The following is a 21564-nucleotide window of genomic DNA, read 5'->3' as shown; positions in this document are numbered from 1 at the left end:
AAAATAGATGACACATAGGTTTACTCTCAGACAACAGATATCCACCGTTGTCTGAAGCAATTCATGGCATAGTGGAACAACAGAAAATTCTGATTCTAAACAAGAAAATCATATAGTTACACTTTGCAATATCCTCCGAGACTTAAGGCAAGATAACTAGAGATCTTCAAGAGAGTGAACGTCCTAGGCTTTGAGCTTTGGGGCAAAAGAATGGTGAAGGGCTATGTGAATTTCGGATTTAGGGTTCTTGGTTATGAGTATGTGTTTCTGCAGAGATTTGACTAGTACTTGGTGCAAGGATTGATGATGCAAATATGTGTGATGCATGCCTTTATATATAGGAGCAAATCAGACTCCTTGTGTCCCCCTTTAGACAAGTAGAATCCAATATGGAAATTGAAATATTCTTTGATATGGTTTCTGATTCTGAAATCCATCTCCAACTCTGAATGGGAAATCAAATCCGAATAGGAAATCAAATCCGAATGAGAGACATCTTAGATGACTCACACGACAACAACCTTCTAGAATACACGACATGACTTTTCCCTCGCCATCTAAGAATGTGACACAACCTCCCTTCTCCTTGTCCATTTAAGATGTGTCTCTCCTGAAAAGAAATGGCAATTAGAAATAAGGAAAGAGCAAGAATAGGAAAGTAGAGTCCTAGTTGACTAAGGAATCACATCTCAATATGGATTTCTAACACTTACAACATTTTCATCATCAAATCACATATATTCGAGTTATGCTTTTCCTAAACACTTATTCTAACAAAATGAATTAAAACATATGAAATAAGAAGTAACAAATAGTAAGAATATGCCATATAATCATTAAGAACGTCATAGTTTGTATTCCTATCATGAAGAGCGTATGCAGAGAACTGTGCTCGACTATTATTCTAAGCTTTTCTCTTCGACTCAACCTGAGGTGAATATGGAGGAGTTAAGCTTTATTCCCTCAGTCATTTTAGAGCAGGAGAATAGGAATTTGGTTAGAAAAATTTCAAATGATGAGATTTATAGAGATTTTGAAGCAGATACATCCTTCCAAGGCTTATGGGTCTGATGGTCTTGCTCTCCTTTTTAATAAACAGTTTTGGGAGATTGTGGGGGAGGATGTAGTGATGCAGTGCATTTTTTGTCGAGTTCTAAAGACAACCTGAGAAGCATTAATGGTACGTGGGTTGCCTTAATTCCTAAGGTAAAAAAGCTTGAGTTTGTGAACCAACTTCGCCTTATTAGCTTATGTAATGTAATTTGCAAGATTGGTTTTAAGGTTTTGGCAAACCGTCTCAAGCCGCTTCTTGATGTCTTTATTTCCCCTTTTCAAAGTGTCTTCATCCCAGGGCGGCTAATCTCTAACAATTCCCTCCTTGCCTAAGAGATTTCTCATTTAAAAAAAATAACAGAGGTGAGGCAAGGTCAAGTTTGGGGCAGTGAAAATGGATATGGTTACAGCTTATGACCGTGTGGAGTGGAAATTCATGGACGCGATGACGATCAAGCTGGGTTTTGCTCACAATGAATTAGATGAATTATGATATGTATTTCCACAGTTTCGTACTCGTTCTTGGTTAATGGTGAACTGGTGGGGAAGTTGATTCCACAAAGAAGGCTTAGGTAGGGTGATGCTATATCACCGTACCTTGTCTTGTTATGTGCTTAGTTCTTGTCCAGGTTGTTGTTGAATGGTGAGCTGGATGGTGATATCAGAGGGGTCCGTGTTTGTCGATGGTTCTTTCATTTTCTTAAGGGCAGAGGAGGATGAGATTTTGAAGCTCCGTGACGTGCTCCATCTTTATGTGTTGAAATGCAGTACCCCATAGCTAGGTTTTGGTGGACTGAGTTTGGGGATCAAAAGGAGATCCATTGGGTTGCTTAGGATAGGTTATGCACTCCAAAGTGTGAGGGGTGGTATGGGGTTTTGGGAAATGGCTGGCTTCTATAAAGCCTAGCTTGCTAAGTAAGGATGGGGACTCATGCATAAACCAAACTCTCTTATTGCTCAGAAGCTCAAAGCAAAATACTACCCCAATTCTCATTTTATCAAGTCAGAGGCTCGTAAAGGCTGTTCGTTTACGTGGCGTAGATTTTAGAGGAAAGGGATCTACTGTGTAGGGGGCTCAAATATCAAATAGGCAGCGGTGGGAGTATATCAGTGTAGGATGATCCTTGGATTCCCATTACCTATAGTTTCAAACTATTCTCTTGTCCGATGGAGAGGTTTGATTCAATGGATGTGGCAAAACTGATTGATGAAGGTGGTGGAGTGTGGGGCTGGTGGCTTTTAAATGAGTTGTTTATCGAGGGTGAAGCTAAGAGTATTGCTGCAATCCCTCTTAGCATGGTGGGGGGGGGGGGGAGAGAGGATTTGTTAACTTGGCACTATGATCATAAGGGCATGTATTTAGTGAAGAATGGTTATTTTGTTCACAGGTTGTTAGCTAAAGTCGGGGTTGAGGCTGGCTCTTTCGCAAACTCTGGTGTCGGTGATGGGTTTTGAAGAAAATTGTGGAAATTTGCAGCTCCCCCTAAGGTCTGTATACTTGTGTGGCGCGTGATTAAAGAGGTGTTGCCTACTCAAGTAGCTATAAAGAAGAGGAGAGTAGAGTTGGAGATAAAGTGTCCTCTTTGTGAAATGGCAGCTGAAGATAGTAGACACATGTTCATGGAGTGTGTGGTGACTAGGGTTTTTTTTGGAGAATGTGTCCTTTCCCAATGAAGCCAAGCTCATAAATGTCCTTTTCTATTGGTGAATGGATAAGAGAGACATTGATGAGCTTGTCAAGTGAGTAGCTTGTTATGTTTTTTCTTTCTCTTTGGATTATATGGTCTGAGCGCAATAGAGTGGTTTTGAAACGATGGGGTCTTTAATCTTGTGGCCATGTGGAAAAGTGTACGCTCGTTGAGGGATGAGTTTGGGAGGTATTGTCCCTCAAAAAGCAATTTTGTGAGGAGGGTGAAAACGAAGTGGGAACTTCCTCCTCAAGGCAGGCTCAAAATTAATATTGATGGTAGTGCAAGACATCGAATGGTTGTGGTGGTATTGGTATTGTTGTTCGAGATGATCACAGTGTTTGTATGGCTATAGTGACACTTTATCAAGGTTGGGATGAGATTGAGGTAAAGTCAGATTGTGCATTACTTGCAGTGGGTGATGCGGATTTGTCTTTTGTGGGATGGGTGATGGAGGACTGTAAGCGGTATGTTGCTTCTTTTCTTTATTTCACTTTTCGTCACATATATCGAGAAACAAATGGTGTGGCCGATAGGCTTTTTCATCTTGCTCGTCATGGAGATGTTGATAATTTTTAGTTAGCGGAAACACCAGTTATTATTCGGGATGTTCTCTATGAGGATAATTGTAGTGTTTCTAGGGTTTTCGTAATACTAATAACCCTGCTAGAACCAGTGTCTCAGGCCATCTTAACAAAAAAAAAACTAGTGTGATAGGTAATGTGACATGGCGAGAGAAATGTCTAAATATGTGAAATTATGTTAAAATTCAAAGGAGATAGGTATGAATATGCTTAGAATGAAGAGAATAACTTGAATTGAGGAACCTTGAGCTTCTGTTTTGTTGGCATATGCTTATGCCCGCCATAATCAGCGCAACTATCAGCACACTAAGGCTAATAAATAGCCTAGTCTCGCAATACCAGCAGTGAGCCAGCCACACTAGCTGTGCAACGGGCCGCCCCACGACCCAAACCGACTACGGACGCGCCCTCACGCGCATCCCAAAGAAGGCTCCAGAGAACCTCTTAACTGGACTTTGTTCCACATAAGAAGACGAGTGAATGATCCACCTCAATTCAACTATAAAAGGTCAAACCCTTGACCTCATAAGGTAAGTGCATTTAACTACCCACTGTTAGTCGGCATAAATTATTACTAACTTGACTTGAGCATCAGACAGTTGAAGACCACGCCGCCATGGTCTCCACTTTGACGACTTGTGCTACTCGTTCCTACGACGTATCGCATCAACAAAGAGTGTAGCGTATTGATATGAGCATTTTGTGCGACGTTTTTAACATGTTTTTACCTCAATTTGTATTTTGTTTAGCCCTTATTGTTATACTATTGAGTCATTGAGTCGTAGTAAGAGTCTTGGGAGGTATTGGATGTATTTTTGTGCTTACATTAGTTAAAAACGCATAATTGGTCTAGAGTCCTAGTTTGACTAGGAATCCTTGTTAGGTTTTGAAACTAATTATCTCTTACTTATGATTTTATTTTCTTATTTCCAGATTTGATTTAAGAGATAATTAAAGAAAAAGAGATGGAGCCAAGTCATGCAACAATTAAAGATGATCATTAAAGGCTAAAACATGGCATGTTTTAGGGAATAAAACATGACATGTTTTAGGGATTAAAGTATGACATGTTTTAGGGAACAAAACATGACATGATTTAAGGGATTAAAACATTGCATTATAATATGAGGAAAAATGCAACTACCCTCATTCTTTCCTCTATATATACATGGCTTCATCTCTCAAATAAGGACACTTCTCATTAGCATTCAAGAGCCAAAACTCTACCAAAACACCACCATAAATTTCCCTCACAAATTAGCCAAGCCGTCCACCCCAAAACTATCATCATCTCCACCGAGTTTCACTATTGAAGACACACCTCCAAGGTTCCTACAACGTGTGATTCTCGCAACTCATCTCCATGGCTTCGTCTATTTGTGTTAATCTACAATTCTTTGTCTATGAAGATTGTAAGTTGTTATTTATGTGGAAATATTGGTTTTGTATTTGTTTTAGAATTTTCAGATTGTATTTGATATTTTTTTTAGACTATACCGAATTTATGTTCTTATAATTATTAAAGTTTGTATTTCTATTGTTGTGTTCTAATCATCTTTCTCATACTTTTAGATAATTTTCAGATATGTGCATATGAATTTAGTGCTTGGATACAGTCCCTAAGATTGTGTTTGAGTGCTAGATTCATCAACCATATTGACACATATCGAATCATGCCCTAAGTAGGTTCGGTTTGTGTTGATTAAAAGTGGTAAAAAATTCAGGAAATTTGCATGTGAAACCATAGTGGGTGACGCCACACATGAAACATGTCTCCAACAAATATTTGGTGCTTAAATGTAATCTTATTTGATTTCTACTCTAAGTGTTATTGAATTCGATTGCATGCAAATTTAGATTAGGCCCTAAGTCAATCTAAATGTTAATTGAAATCTTGCATGATTAGATGATCCCCTAAGGCTCTAATTGTATTGGTGTCTAAAAAGTATGTAATTGGTCGAATTAGAATGCATGATAGGTTCGAACTTGTAATTATTTGGTGTAATGGTAAATTTGGTTTAAGTTTGTTAAAAAGAAGTCGATCATGTAAATAGTAATTTAGGTTTTATGTTAATAGTTAATAATCAATCTCAAACCCCCCATTATTTGTTAATACTAAAGTTTAGAGTTCCCTTCAATTCTCTAGAAAGAACGATCCCTGTTTATTCTATACTAACGATGATGTTTTACAGGGTTTATTATAGACGTTTTAATAAAACGCTTTATCACATATTGTATCAGCGCAATTCACTACGTTAACAAATTTAACCGGAATAATTTGGAGCACCACTATGGATGGTGACAGCCCCTTACAAGAGTTTCTACACCTTCTACGGTAGTCCGTCTGGAGTGGATAGGGTATCAAATGAAAAAATAGAGAGAATTTTTCCAACAGTACTAACCACCCTTAAATCTATTGCCAAACGGTAAAATTAAGGCCGAAATTAAAAGAAGAATGGAAAATAAGAAGAAAAAGAGTGTAAGAAAGACAAATCAGTTCAGAAAATATTTTAAAAGAGATTGTTTTCTAATTTTATTTAAAACTTATTTACTATTTTATAATTTCTAATTAAATGATATGACTTTTTTATAATTGGAAAAAATTGACCGACCCTTTCTATAATTTAGGTTGTTATTTTTAGTACTAATTTATAATTTACCTAAAAAAACGTTAGTTTCTATTTATTCCTTCAAAACAGTTTTTATACCTTCATTTTTTAACAATATCATTTTAATTTTTTTAACGTATGTGAAATTATGAAAAAGACATAAAATAGTGATAAAAAATTTAGAAAATTTTTAACTCGTCTATTTTATAATTTTTCGTTTTAATCAATTATTTATTTATTTATTTCAGACTAACCGTAATTCGGAATAATAAATTAAATAAGATGGTTTAATTATTTTCACATTTTATTATTAACAAATAAAATAAAGAACATTATTAAATTTTATGTATCAATTGAAAAACTATGTAAAATTTTGATAAACTTTGTTTGAGAGAAAAAAATGTTCTAAAGATATTAGTGTTGAATTTATTATTCGGTGAATTTTAAATGAATGAATGAAAAAAAATATTATTAATTATAAATGTAAGAGTGAAAAAAAAATTAATTTAAGAAGCAGAATTATGTAATTTCTAAAGAATGTTTCGATTTGTTTATAATAATTGAATGTATTAGTGGAATTAGAAAGATATTAAAAGTTATTTAAGATTAAAAAAACATATTTGGTTAGCGTCAAAACGACGCGTTTTGCTCCCAGCGTCAATTTGACGCGTTTACTCCCAACTCGCAGCGTCAAAACGACGCGTTTTGGTTCTCCTTATAAATGGAGATCGGGGGATTCCAGTTGTTCCACCTTACAACTTCGGCTCTCTTCGTCTCTCTCAATTCTCTGCGTATTCTCAATTCTCTTCTGCTTTCACAATCGAAAGTCGATCTGCCCTCTCTCAATTCTCCTCTTGTGCTCTCACGATTGAAAGCTTTCAATCATCGGCGAATTGGAAAAAAGATGTCGGTGCAGATGATGATGGTGAGGGACGCCGGAGCTCCGGTGTTTTTCCGCCGTCCTTTGATCGCGCTTCCTCGGGCTCATGCCGTGGGGTTTGCGATCGCTCCCCCTCCTCCCCCTCCCCCTCCTTGCATTCAATTTCACTTGCCGATTCCTCATTTCTCTCATCCGGCGCCGATTTCCGATAAGGTAGAGGTTCGCCGGGTCTGCCGCTACAATCTCAAGATGGAGTTGGCCATTATTGAGGGCATGGTGAGGAGAGGGTACCGGTTCGCTTCTTTTGATACTGAATTTCCCGGCACTGTGGTTCCGTCGGGAATTGACCGCCGCTTTCTGTCCCAAGCGGGTCCCGATGAGGTTTACCGAATGATGAGGGATAATGTGAACCAAACTCACATTATTCAACTCGGCTTTACGATTTCCGACCCAAATGGCCGTCTTCCGGTTGTTAATGGTGCCTATTGCTGCTGGGAGTTCAACTTTAGGGATTTCGACGTCGATTCGGACTCGCATCTGCGAAACAACGACTCCATTGAGTTGTTGAAGCGTCAAGGAATCGATTTCGATGAAAACAAGCGGTCTGGTATATCATCTTGTGATTTTGCACTTGAAACTCGGAGGTCTAGGTTGCTAGAGTTGCTTCCTTGTTTGACTTGGGTCACTTTCCATTGTTCCTATGATTTCGGATACTTAATTAGAATTCTCTCCGGAGAAGCCTTGCCTGATGGCATTGAGGAATTCATGGGGCTGGTTAGGAAGTACTGTGGGCCTAGTGTTTATGACCTCAAGTTTATGATCAGGTTCTGCCCTGGTCTGTTTGGTGGTTTGGAAAGAGTGGCTAACACACTTGATGTTGGCCGTGTGGCGGGAAGTTCCCACCAGGCTGGTTCTGATAGTCTGCTCACTTTGCAGACTTTCTTTAAACTTTTGTCGTCTGAGAAAGATAAGCACAACCATGAATTGTATGAAAAGCTACGTGATGAGTGTAGAGGGATTTTATATGCTCTAGGCAGTTTGCAGTACCACTGATTCTTATTTTCTTATTTGTCTTTCTAATATTATTTTCTTATTGGTCTTTCTAATGCTTGACATTTCATGATTCAGCAATTTTTCAGGTGCGATGGTCTCCCCATCAGTGAAGAAAGGCGATGCAATACTAGCTGGCACGGGTCCAAACAAAATGGTGTCTCTGATGAGAAGGATGAGGTAGTCGTCAGTTCTCCCATGTCCTGTTTATTGATAATAATCTGCATAAAACTACTGGTAATATGCTTTGTTTTTGGTATTCATCTAAACTGCACTTCTAGACTTCTAGTCTTGTTTGATGGGATTGGGGATATCGTATTTCCTTTTTTCCCTCCCTCTTTAGTCATTGCCAGCTTCATGCCCTTCTCGAACAACTCAAGCTTTATTCTACTAGAAATGCAGCATAAAGGTCTTATTGCTCTTTCGCGCCCACACATTGATTGTGTTATGCTGAAACTGTATTGTGAGTAATAAGTGATATGTTCATTTGTAAATCTTATTCACGTCTATGGTAGTTGGTAGTTAGTACTCAGCAGCATGTTTGGTCTCTTATTATTCGTGTTTACTGCATATTTATGCATCTGATCGGTCTTTAGAAATTGATTCTGCCTCTGTACTATAATATAATCTATAGGATGTTTTATTTCTGTTGAATTTTTAAATGCATGGGGATATACAGGGTTTAATTATGAAAGGACTTTTTATTGATATTTTATGCTGTACACTTGATAAGTAGGCTTTGTATGTTCATCTCCTTGGCTTACTTGTAAGATACATTTCTTAGGTTTTGATTTATGGAAGTTGTTCTCTAATAATTTCATGCTTCTCCTATTTAGTTGTTTAGGGTTGCAAAGGAGAATGTCAGTTAGAAAGTAATTTGTGCTGATTGTTTGTAATTATTGTTCTCACTATGTCGTCTGGTATTTGATGATGTTGGTGTTTAGTGGATGCTTTGGGTTGTTTAACAGTTGGAGAGTATACCTAATGATCCTGCTTTGTAATTGGAGGCCACTACTCAGTTTCAAAAGCTATTATCAATCGGTATGACACTAGTTGCGGTAGAGTTCACATTCCTCTTTTGATGTACTTTCGTCTCAATATGTTGATTCTTTTTTTTTAGATTTGTGTAGAATGCAGCCCTCCAATTAATGAGGTCATAAAGGCGGGTGCGGTCCCGCAATTCGTGGAATTCCTTGGAAGGCAGGATCTGCCACAACTACAGGTATGAATTATCTGTGTAGTTGTTTCTTGTAGTCAAAATTAGTCTTCTGATGTGTACGGAAACTGAATTTGACCTCCTTAACTGTGTGCAGTTTGAAGCTGCAGGGCCCATGACCGATGTTGCGTCTGGAACATCTGAGGATAATTGAGTTCTTATTGAACACAATGCAGTTCCCCTGTTTGTGCAGCTATTAACCTCTGCTAGGGATGATGTCAGAGAGCCGTTTCTCACTCCCTTTTACTATTTTCATTAACTTGATAGCCCAGTATTAAAAAAAATTGGGCAGTTTATGTTCATATTTTCACTGGTTATACAAGTCATAGTGTTTCTTCATATCACTTTTAAGGAATTTTGTTTGTTTGGTTGTACTAGTAATTGGGTTGATTTCTTGTATCTCTTTTTTTGAACAGTCTGTATGGGCTCTGTTAATGTAATTGGCGACTCACCAAGTTGCAGGGATCTTGTTCTTACACAGGGTGCATGACTGCCATTGCTAGCCTAGTTGAATGAAATATCAAGTTAACTATCCATGCTGAGGAATGCTACATGGACTTTATCTAACTTTGTGGCAAGCTGCCCACACAGTTTGAACAGGTTTGTGGACATTTTTGATACTGAGTTTCCTGGCACTATGGTTGCAGTACCACCGATTATCTTCATTTTTATTGTTTTAAATTGTGTGCAGTGATTGACATTTCATGATTCAACAATTTTGCAGGTGTGATGGTCTTCCCAATCAGTGGAGAAAGGTGATGCAATACCAGCTGGGCACCGGCCTCGAAACAAAAAGGTGTTTATGATGATAAGGTAAACCTCTAGTCTCCCAAGTCTTGTTGATTGATAATAGCATAACATGTATCTGTGAATTGTAATGCATTAATTGTTATTGGTATTAAAATCTATGCTGCAATTTTGTTATCTGACTTGTAATAAAATGATACAGAATATGATAGAAACCAAATACCAATCAATCTGCTGCATCCCTGTAACAAGAAAAGGCCACTCGATAAATAACACAGGTGGAAGACCTCTGGGGTTTATTCAAAGCCTCGTAAAGGATTCCAAGGCTAAAGGCTTGATTAGGCATCATGTAGATTGTTATCAGTCTTGCTGGTTTCTTTGTTTATTTGGGAATTTAATATACGCTTAAGTGCTGTGAATTATTGCTAGATTTCTTCATGATTGCTTTAGTGCAGAATTGGACGGTCTTTGTTATTGGAATTTTATCGTAGTTGCTCTAGATATATCTTAGCCGCCCTTTATGAAGCATGGACAAAATTCGAAGCCTTTGCTTCTCTCCTGATTAGTGTGTACAACGAACCTGGTTGTGATTCAAATAACACTGGCTGTGTGATACCTAGTAGTTCCGTCTTATTCCCATTCTTGTGTGTTGAAAGTTTCTCTTATCCTGCTGTTTTCTTGATCGATATCCTTAATTTCATTTAATTTTGCTGCTTTTAATATAACCAAACCACTTTAGAGCCTTCAAAATAGAATTTGTTCGTCAGGTTTTCGCACTTGTCCCGCATCACTCCTAGTTCCCTGCAAAGCTAATTTCTAGAAACTTAGAAAAAATGAATACTTCCTATTTAGGCAATGATGTACCGTATGGTATTCTAGAACATCATCCCACTGATACTCTTAGACATGGCAGATTATGATGGATTTCTTACATTGAGAATTTCAATTTCATTTCCTATTTAGGCAATGATGTACCGTACAGTATTCTAGAACATCTAGAACAGTGATCGGCCGAGTGCATTCCATAGAATTCTTTCTTCCAGTCCCTTCAAAGGCCAGGTCAGTTCTCAGTTACAATTCCAAAGAAATGAATAGATTTGAGTTCTCTTCAATTGATTTAGTATAATCTGTTATTAAAAGAACAAAGACGGTCATCAGATAGCTTTATTAATGAGGATTTCGTAAAAATGTTGATATGGTATTGAGTGGCCCTTCATTTTCAGTGCCTGGGAACTTAAAGTATGTTTTTCTTTAGATTGTATTAAATAATGATTGATCTGGGTTGGATTTATTCGGTGGATGTGGTAATTATTATATAACCTAGAATCAGTACTGGTGAAAGAGCTGAAAATGCTGTGGGATACTCAAAAGGATCATGTGGAAGTGGAACTATAACAAAACCGAGAATGATTTGGTACTACTGATGTGTGTTGGATTTTTGACAGTTTATGGAAAGCTTAATGTTTTGGCTTCATCATCCTTTACTCAGTGTAAATGTGGTCAAGTTAGTACATTAAGGAAGATTCATAGCCTGATAGCCTCATCTCAAACTGCCGATAGTGCAAAAGTTTTGGTGCAGCAATTGGTTTGGTATTATTTTGGTGTCTGGTTTGCAGTGCAGTTGCTGATGGTTGGGCTCAGTGTTGATTTGGTTTAATTAGTGATTGGTTCAGTATTAGGTAACTGTGTGTCCCTAGTGTAGTTGTCTTGTAGGCTTCCTCACCCAAGGAACAATATACTTGTATATTGTAAATGATTATTTTCTATATATCAATCTGATTGCTCCTCGTCTTTTGCTATTCAATGTTACATGTTTTGGGTTTCACAGTGAGATGAAAAAGGCTTCATGTTTATTTATTCGGATATCCTTCTTCTCATCTTGAAGTGTAGCCTAATGAATGCATTAGTTTCTACGTCATTGGTTACAGAAATCTCTACAAAATGTTTCAGTCGTCTACTGTCATAAAATGAACTGGTTTCCACAAGAAGTAATTTATTGTTTGATAAAGCTTCCTAAACTATGGGAGGAGTGCCTTTGCCTACTGATGAAAAGACACCAAAATGAGTCTATATCTCTATATAGACTTAAAGTGGGGAGGAATCTGTCAAAAACACCTAACGGAGGAAATTGGTGAAATAAAATCGTCCTGAAAATAAATATGGAAGATGGCGAATTGGTCTCACCCATATGTACAGTTTCAGGATGAGAACTATTACATGCATAACACGATTTGAAGTTATACAAATCAGTGTTGTAAACTAAAACAGCTTAAACATGCTATATTCCTACTGCATTGCAAAGATTACAAGATCAGATAAGAATACAAGTGCTAGTTTTGACAGGAAACAACTGCAAATAGATTATTAGAGTTATAGTTTAGGCTGCAAACATCATGAAGAGATTTTATATCAAACCAGATACACAGATGGCCATGAAAATCCCACAGTAATTATTACATAATTTTCAGTGAATATTGATTGTTATTGAATCCACATCTCGCATAGCCTATGATATTCATGTCAGAGATTTTGGCTTATTTGAAGATGAGGGTATTTGCGGTCTTCACACATTCGTTACTCTCCAGTTCTTATAACAATTTTGCTTCTAATTTGTAGTCCGAGGTTTTGTGACCGGAAGTACTGATACATCATCATGGACGGTCTACGGAAATGGCACCCGAAATTACTGTGGCAATGTACTTCCAGACAGTGCGCTTTGTCATTAATGTCTGTGATCTTTCTACTTCTAAAGGTTTTGTCTGAAATTGTATTGATGTTACAGGCTTGGTAAAAAGCCAAAAGTTTCCTGCAAATATACTCACACCAACAACTAAGGCTGCAGGTCATGACGTTCCTGTTACTCCAGATGAGGTTGGTCTCTTTGATATTCTTTTGTCACTTTAAAAGGGAGAGGAAGGAAAAGAGAGACACATGTTAGGCTAGGCTATTAGGCTGACAAGCTTGTTAGTGAAGATGTTAAGCCAAGTCAAAAGGGGAGAGAAGGTCATGCTGGAGATGGAAAGTTAGCATTACGTTTTGGATTTTCTATCCACTTTGACATCTTTTATGTATGTCTTTCTTCCATTTATTCAAAGTACTAAAATCTATGTGGGGAATTTTTTTTTGCAGATTTTATTGAACGCAGACTGATAAGTGAAGCCGATTATGATGAAGTAAGTCAGAAAGCATTGAGGCTGTTCGAGTATGGACAGGTAATTTGCTTTTTCTTGAGATCTTAAGTTAGGCTTCTGAAAATGTAGTTACCGGAAAACATAATGGGACTACCTCTTTAAAAGCATCAATATCTGAATAAAATCATAGTCTTGCTATCTAGCAAACACATGGAATAGAATGAAGGCTACGTGAGGAGAAGAAGATGAAGCATGAACAACACATCTTTTGATTAGTTTCTAACTTTCTATAGTCTTTTCCATAAATTTTCTTCTGTTTGTTTTTCCTCATAAGTAATACATATGATTTGATATAGGACCTTAAAAATTACATGCACTGTTGTCTTTAATACGTTGCTTTGTTTATCCCTAGACACATGGACTAAACGTTTTAGGCTTTATGGTGTAATTTTGTTATAAGTCATATACGATCAAGTCGATTCCATAATATTGGTCGATTTATGATACACACTATAGGCAACTATTGTAGCTGAAACATATATTGATCTATCAGCTTCTTATCTGAATATAATCTTATCATTTCTGTAATGGTGCAGCGTGTGGCTTTGGCGTATGGGTTTGATATTGGTAGACACAAAGTATGGAAAACCGTAAATGTGATTGATGAGGTATTATTGTTGTCTTGTGTAAAGTATTTATCATTCTTCCCCGGCCACTTACTATGTACATTTTGGTTTAAATCATATGAGAAAGGGACTATGAGAAATGTGGGGCATTTATTCTTGGGACGCATTCGGGCTTCTCAGCAGAAACAGTTTCTCCTGATATAGATCAGTGGGCACAATTAAGCCCCATGATTTTTAGTTTACCGTTTATCTTGACTAGTTACATGTATGGTGTCTTGATATAGAGGTTTGCTCGGTTGAGGAATAGCTTTTAAGAGCTGGAAGTGACGTGAATTAACATGCTGAAAATAAATACATAGCACATGATAAATGCTCAACATATGAGATTAAATCCATATATTCACATTAGGAAAATCACATGATTCATTTCACAAAAATAGAAAAAGAAAAAGGAACTTAAACAATTACAAGATTGTTTTGTTTTTCGGTATCATGAAGAATTGAAGATGTAGCTGCAGCATCATGTGTTTAGGGAAATAGTTAAAAATAGAATGCAAGTTAAGTTTTTAGTTAACATTGAACATAAGAACATTTGAAGGAGCTAGTAATCATCAATAACAGCGCAACACGGCAACACCATTCTGAGTACAATCAGGTTGGTCAATAAATTTTTAGAGACTCGATGGTTTTTATTTTCATATGCTATTGAAGTATTGAACATAAAAGAGCGTAGAAAAAAAAACTTACTATTAACTTCACAACCACAAACCCAGCACCATTCAAAATCAAATTTGTCATTCCCTTAATAATTTGGTGCATTATTATCTATCTCAAATATTTGTTAAAACTCAATGATTTTGTCAAGTAATTCAAAGTTGACTAAATTTCTTTTTTCCTAAATTATTAGAAATACTCAAAAAAGAAAAGCCATTTACATCAACTTTTGAAAACAGCCCGTTATATGCCGACATTGTTTTGTATGTAAAATATATATAGTCTCTTCCCCTTTCTCTCTCACTCACTCAATTTCGAATTTCAAATTTGGGTTTCCTCTCTCTGAGTTTACTTGATGGTTTGAGAGAGGTACCACCCAAACTCCTGAAATTCTCAATTGAATACCGGAGCTCGATTTGGGTCTGGTTCACCACCGCATGGTAAGACTCTAAAGCTTCCTTTTTTCTCTTCTTCTCTTCAGTTCTCCTCTCTTCTCTTTCGATTTCCGTTGGTTTTTCTTTATCAATTCAACCCAAACCTGTAAGCAATCCAGGGTTTAGACGCTGATTTTTTTTTGCTTTATTCTATTTCAGATGTGGTGATTCGAATCGGTAACTTTGAATTCGCGTTGGGTGACGAACCAAATCGGAGGTCGCAGTTTCAATTGCGGAAAAGTAAGAATTGCCTCACTCAATGGTTTTTAGGGTTCATTCTTTTGCTTGTTGGCTTTGATTTGTCTTTGCTTGATACATAGAAAGTTTATGTGGTTGATGTTGGTTTTGGCATGATATATAATCCCAATGATGAAAGGTTTAGTAATCGGAGAGGCACAATTGAAAGGAATTGGTGCTCCTTCTAATTTTGTTGGGGGTTGAAGTATCAATTTCCATTCTATTTGTGTCGAAATCGGGCATTAGTTTCTGAGGGATTTTGATTGTTGATATCTTGATTTCGGATATGTTTGACCCTGTTACCCAAGGAACTGATATTCGGTGACAATTATGTCAAGACTGGCTGCCTTTTGTTCCCTTAAATTAAGGGTATCTGACCCAAAGGAATAAGGGTATTACACAACTCAGAAAAGAGTATTGTCCCAGTAAAAGGTTGTTGCAGACATTATAGATTTTTTTGTTAGAGAATAAAGATTTTATTCATTGTGCTCGGAAAGATAAGTCGGAGTTGGTCCCCTGAGATTGAATGCAGTATACACAAATCTGTGCCATCCTTGGAATGTCAACTAAACTCAAGTGATTTTGCCCAACTTGAGGTTTTAAGAAAGAATGAATTGATGCACATCATGCAATAGTGTTGAATATATGATTGAAACAGTTGCTTGCTCATTTTAAAAATATTGTTGTTGGCTTGCTGCACAGAAAAAGTACTCGAAATTGCTCTTTTGAAATGCTTGCTGTTGACATTCCAAGGGTGACATAAGATTTGTTACTAGAGAGATACAATGATTTTATATTATTGAGCTTGGAAAGAGAAGTAGTAATTGGTCTCTCTAATGGTTGCCACTGAGATTGAACGCAGTATGCAAATCAATTGGCATCCTTGGAATGTCAACTAAACTCGAGGGATTTTGCCCAGCTTGAGGTCCAAGAAGAATACATTTGTGCACTAGTGTTGGAGATATGGCTGAAATCGTTCCATGTTCATATTAGTAAGATTGTTGCATGTTCACGTTAGAAAGATTGCTGCCTGATTTCTCTCTTCACTCAGCCTATAAATTTAATGAATATGTGATATACACTGCCATATGGGTATTTGACCTCTGCCATAATGTTGCCATCTTTTTTCGAGATATGTTTGACCCTGTCCCAACATTTAATTGCTTTCGAGTTGATTGTTACAGGCAGCTACCAGGGTATTTGACCCAAGAATTATTAGAGAGATAGAAAGTTATTAAACCAATGAACTCGAAAGAGTATTCAGAATTGCTATCTGAAAGTAGTTGCCGCTGACATTCCAAAGCTAGCATGAAAATTTAGTATTTAAGAAATACAATGATCTTTTATTGGCATCCTTGATATGTCAATACTCAAGTGTGTTTGTCAGCTTGAGGTTTTAACAAAGAATGCATTGAGGCTGGAGTGTTGCAGGTACTGTTGAGATTATAGCTCATATTAATAAGATTGTTGCATGTTCATGGTAATTTTGTCCAACTTGTGTGTGATATCCTGATGAGTGATGATAAAAACCCCATGATACACATAATTTCTTAGTCATGCTAATGAGCTGCATATTGGTTATATGGTTTGTGTATTGCGTTGTTATTTGTTCATCAAGCTGGGAATTACAAATTAGTGACTTAATACTTGGAATTAGATTCTGTTTATTCTGGCCTTATATTGTGATCAATTAGGGTTGCTATATTTTGTTATTTTCTTACTATTATTTTAGTTCCTTAATCTATATTGTGAAGGCTAGCTGTGAGCTTTGATTTCTTAGTTCTTAGTATCTTTGGTTCTAGCTTTATTTTGCTGGTGTCATTACAACTTGTTATCTCATATCCTTTTGTCTATTAGACAGTGAGGATACTCCATTTTATCCATGTTTTGGTCTGTTTATTTGATTTAAGAGAAATGAACTTGTGTTCTTTCTTCCATTATGACTAGGTTTATTGTTACCTGTTTTGATAAGATTGTTGCCACTCTAGGGATTTCCCAACTTCAGGTTTCAATATAGCCCGCATTGAGGCAATAATGTATGGGATACTGTTGTGGTCTTTGTTAACCCTCACTGTCTCTATGTTATCTAACTTTTACCTTTTCTTTTCTACGTATCTTTTGTCATTTACTGTAGACTTGGTTCTGGAATACGAACTAAAAGAAATTTGAACTATTGAAAGGGTTGAAATGCCAAAGGAAATCTTAAATTTCTTTTTCGCTTTCCCTTAAACTTCCATGAAGATCAGCCTAATAGAATGGTATTTGCTAAAACATAATTTGTAGCATCACTTCAGCTTTATCATGCCAATTACACATGTATGATGTATCCTAAAGTTGGATATTCCTCGCAATACTGAAGGCTTTATACATGTGATTGATTGGTTGGTTGGTTGTGTTTTTAGCTTGGTTGGTTGTGTAGGATTTTGGTATTGTTATCGTATAAATATAATATAAATGGATAGTGAGGACTTCACTAGTTTATTGGAGGCTGATTTCATATATCGAAACCCTCTATTTCAGACAGAGTGCCCGTATGTGATTGGGGAAAGGATAGTTATTTTGGTCTAGTGCAGAATAACTATTCTTCTGTTAGATATTCCAGTGATGCTTTTGATAGTTATTCCTTTGTGTTCTTAGCTTGGTTATCTGTGTAGTATTTTTGTTTGTATAAGTAGAATTCAGGGGCAGACAATTTGTGGCCGACTGGATAATCTAATAATGCTTTTGTTAGATAATCCTTTGTGTTTTCAGATTGGTAGGTTGTGTAGGATTTTGCATTGATAGTGTTATTGTAAAAGTAGAATTTTGAGACAAATGATGCAAATATGTTGTGGAGTTCAGGGGTAGTTTATTTTTGTTGTCGATTGGGTAATCCAATGAGGCTTTTGTTAGATATTCCTGTGATTTCATCTTGATTGATTGTGTAGGATGATTTTGGTAGTGTTATCGTATTAGTGAGATTTAGCCGGATGGTGGGCTCCCCTGGTTTATTGTATGATGATTTAATATCAAAATTGAAAGCCTGTGTTCAGATAAAGTGCTCATATGTCACAGGGGAAAGAATTACTATTCTGGTACTGGCATAACCATCTAGGCCATCCCCTGATCAAACCTTAAACAATCTTTTCTAAGACCTACAGTGGAGCTCCCTTGTCAGTTTTCTTTGCTAGCAGCATGTGGTTTTAACTCTTTTAGCTAATGCTTTTGCTATGAATTCTTGAAGAATATTGGAGTGCAGGCATTTGCAATGGCATATTGCTTAAATAGTATCATAGGTTAGGGGTTGTGCCTTGCAGTTGCTTCAATTTTAGTGTTATTTGTTCTATCTGCTTGAAGTGTTGACTAGCACAGTAGGTTTAATTTTAAGATCTGTTTGAAGTTCTTGAGCAGCAGTTACTAGGCATTTGCAACAGGCATATTGCTTAAATAGTATGATACTAGGTTAGACGGCTGCACCATTCAGCGGCTTCAAATTTGCTGCTGTTTTATTTATTTGCTTGAAGTGCTGACTATTACAGTAGGTTTGAAATTGTGTGATGTTCTTGAGCAGTAGCTACTAACCACTTTATAACCAGATTCAGCCTGCTCTTGATCTGTGTACTAGTTCTTCAACTTGATCCTCCAGTCAAAATCTTGTGAAGACCTTTTTGCCCCAGTAGTTTATCTTGAGGTGGTAGAACCTCACTCTTCTGACCATGCATCAAGGAGAGGTATCATCTCGGTATCAAATAGATTTACGCCTGCGATCTCCTCAAACCATTCTAGCGCATACTCCTATCCGCCTAGATGCTATGTCTACAAAGCCTATGTTTTCTCTTTTTTTTATTGGCTTTGTAGCCAATACTTTCACCCCCAAATAATTGCTTTTCCCCAAGTCCACTTTTCAGATTCTCTCTAGACGAATGTTATTAGTCCATACCGTAAAGTTGTGATGGTTTTGCAACTTAGCTTTGTGCTATTACCTTCTCGTCAGCAAATCTGGACGAGAAGCGTTCCTGAGCTCATTCATAGGGATCTTCCAACATGATTGGATTTTTCTTCCAGGTCTTGTTAAAAAGGTATTCAGGTATAACTAGTGACTCTGCTAAGGGCATACCACCATGCACATGAACTGGTATCTTCAAACATCATAACAAGCATCTTGTCTGGTGATTGCAAGTATCGGGAAGATCAAAAGACCCAAAATGCAGTCATCATAAACTATATGTTCATAAAGGGCCTAGCAACTGCTTACAAACATCGAGTGTGGACAAGAGCACAATTCTCATCATCCATCTCAGTTTCGTCCTTCCCCACCATTTAAGGATGTGAGAAGCCGACCTTATAGTAGAATTGTGCATTCTCAGCAGATTTGTATAATGGTAAACTTGCAAAACCCAAGTCATGAATTATCTCTAATTCTTATACTAGTGTTTTGCTGTCTCCTTTCCATAAGAATCTCCCAATTCTTATAATTGGGGCAACCGCCTCTACTGGTGTAATGACTCGGCTTTCACCATCATCCCATTCCGCATGTATGCACCTAGGACATTAGAGACTCGAACATCATACTTAAAACAATTGCACTCCCCTTCCCTGAAAAAACCCTCTCAGCTTCCATAATATCGCCTAGCTTCACCAAGCACAACACTATATTTGCATGTAATTATTACTCGGAATCCTCCCTGCTACTCCCTTACTAGCTTCCCAAAGTCGTAGGACATACTCGTTACTCTTCAACGACGTACACTGCTTAATGAGGAAGAAATAACCAAGAGGCTTACAGTCAGAAAGCTTCTCTTCCGCATTTATCAGAGCCAACATGGCTTTCTCCACAATACCTACATTCATATAGCTAAATACCAGCTAAAGTCGACAAAGGGCTCCATCCAATCTGAGCATTCTCATCACTCATCATTTCCTTATAATCCTTCTCAACCTCAGACAGCTTCGCACATACATTCATCCAAAGATTATACCATAAAACAGTCAGCTGTATCTTGTTACTCCTCATCTTCTCTACTACAAGCGGTACCTTCCCAAACTGTGACGTGGCCATCTCATTATACAAATCACGGTTCACCACCAGCCCCACCCGGCCACCCCTCCAAGCTTCTGCATCAACGCCTCATCTTCTCCAGTTCTCCACGTCCCTTTCGACAACATAACTGTGTAGTAAAGCAACACAAGCCGCTTTTCGCGACGCCGTACGTATCAGTCAACTGCTCAAGGGGGGGGGTGTCGTATTAGTCTACAACATAATGTGATGAGCACTCCACTAATGAACAAGAGTACAATCATAAACCGCTCCACGACCTAGGTAATATCATTCCTGTCAACCCTTCCCAATTAGATACTAAAATCTCTCAGAGAAGCATCTCTCTTTAAAGAGTTTATGGGGGGCAGTAAGAGGAAGTCCTTAATGCTGGCAGGTTTAGATTTTTCTTTCATGAGGACAGGGGACTTGGCGACTTGCTCTCATCATGTTGTTCTTCCTCTCATTTACGAACTTTTTCCTGAATTTGATTCCACTGGATCAGGGAATTTTTCAACTTTAATCTTAAATTCATCAGGTCCAAGCTGTTTTGAGCCACAACGTACCCTCATGGCCTCATCGAGCATCATCTGTCCTTTTGATGAGTTTCTCAGTGTGAGTCGACCCACGCTCTCCCCTTCTTTTTCCATGCTGTGTTAAATATTTCAGCCCCAATAAGATGAGAAAATCCATGGAAATCATATAATCAAATAATCTAATGACATTACTTTTTATATGAAAACTATCTGGCAAGTAGAAATTCAAGCCTTCAAATAAGACATTACCTAGTTTAGGTAAGCCTCATCCACTAATCATGAAATGGCATGGATGGAAAGAATACTGCACAGTTCTCCTTGCTAGTGCATCACTGATTCAGACAAGGCCTGCAGACAAAATGCATTTTTTTTATCAAGATCACATTTAATTTTTCCAGCTATGCACCAATATCTTTAAAATTAGGTTGCGCTAAAAATTCAAAGATTAAGCAGACATGAGATTCTCCTAAAATTAGATTCGTGAAGTTACATTTAGTAAGATGTTCGCAGACGGAAATTGTCATATCTTAATACCTCTGTTCGAAATATCGGCGATATCGCCGATATATTCCCGATATATCGCTGATATTTCGAATCCGATACGATAAGAGTATATCGGTCAAAATTTATCGGTCAACGCAAAAATGCTGGTCAATGGTCAAATATCGGTCAAACTTTGATTTTTTTTTTTCAATTTTTGTTTAATTTTTTAATATTTATTTCCTCTCTTTTTTAAAAAAAAACTTATATTTTTGTTTAATTTTTTAATATTTATTTCCTCTCTTTTTTTAAAAAAAAATTATATTTTTTTTCATTTTTTCATATATATTTTTAATTTATATATTTTTTAAATATATCTGATGAATTTCAAGTCTAAATAATCTTTCTTTAATACCTATTTTTATTATTAGATGTCGTTAGTGTATTTTAATTTTCATTAAATCAAGTATTTATTTTCTTTAGTTTACTTAGTACCGTTTTTTAGTTTATTTGGTACATATTGAAGTATAATTTTATAAATTTTATTGAAAATAAGCAAATCCGA

The 21564-nt window shown here is 36.9% G+C and overlaps 2 protein-coding genes and 1 pseudogene across 8 annotated transcripts in view; 2 read left to right on the top strand and 1 right to left on the bottom strand.

The window, feature by feature from the left end:
• LOC126803212 (probable CCR4-associated factor 1 homolog 11) overlaps positions 1 to 21564 on the top strand; it is a 74222-nt gene that overhangs the window by 28062 nt on the left and 24596 nt on the right. For 2 of the 7 annotated variants that reach the window (XM_050530981.1, XM_050530978.1), the window contains exon 7: positions 10791 to 10886. The gene's annotated coding sequence lies outside the window, so the exon portion shown is untranslated. Of the gene's footprint in view, positions 1 to 9804; positions 10298 to 10679; positions 10707 to 10790; positions 10887 to 11272; positions 11596 to 21564 lie in introns of those variants that run through there. The other 5 variants (XM_050530985.1, XM_050530979.1, XM_050530980.1 and 2 more) reach the window with 4 other exon arrangements.
• On the top strand, positions 6699 to 9435 carry LOC126803214 (uncharacterized). Its single transcript, XM_050530991.1, has 5 exons — positions 6699 to 7421; positions 7954 to 8044; positions 8833 to 8905; positions 8985 to 9086; positions 9178 to 9435. Exons 1-5 carry the CDS (start codon positions 6839 to 6841, stop codon positions 9232 to 9234), a joined length of 906 nt encoding a protein of 301 aa, XP_050386948.1. The 5' UTR covers positions 6699 to 6838; the 3' UTR covers positions 9235 to 9435.
• On the bottom strand, positions 19200 to 20157 carry LOC126803489 (pentatricopeptide repeat-containing protein At5g27460-like; annotated as a pseudogene).

This window comes from Argentina anserina, chromosome 7, assembly GCF_933775445.1.
Source record: "Argentina anserina chromosome 7, drPotAnse1.1, whole genome shotgun sequence".
NCBI classification, from domain to species: Eukaryota; Viridiplantae; Streptophyta; class Magnoliopsida; order Rosales; family Rosaceae; genus Argentina; species Argentina anserina.
The sequence above is the reverse complement of the archived record's forward strand: the minus strand, read 5'-3'. Positions and strand labels throughout refer to the sequence as shown.

Coding starts and splice junctions, on each gene's coding strand:
- LOC126803214 (XM_050530991.1), top strand. CDS start 6,839: ATGTCGGTGCAGATGATGATGGTGAGGGACGCCGGAGCTCCGGTGTTT. Junction 7,422..7,953: donor CGATGAAAACAAGCGGTCTG/GTATATCATCTT, acceptor GCAATTTTTCAG/GTGCGATGGTCTCCCCATCA. Junction 8,906..8,984: donor TCAAAAGCTATTATCAATCG/GTATGACACTAG, acceptor CTTTTTTTTTAG/ATTTGTGTAGAATGCAGCCC.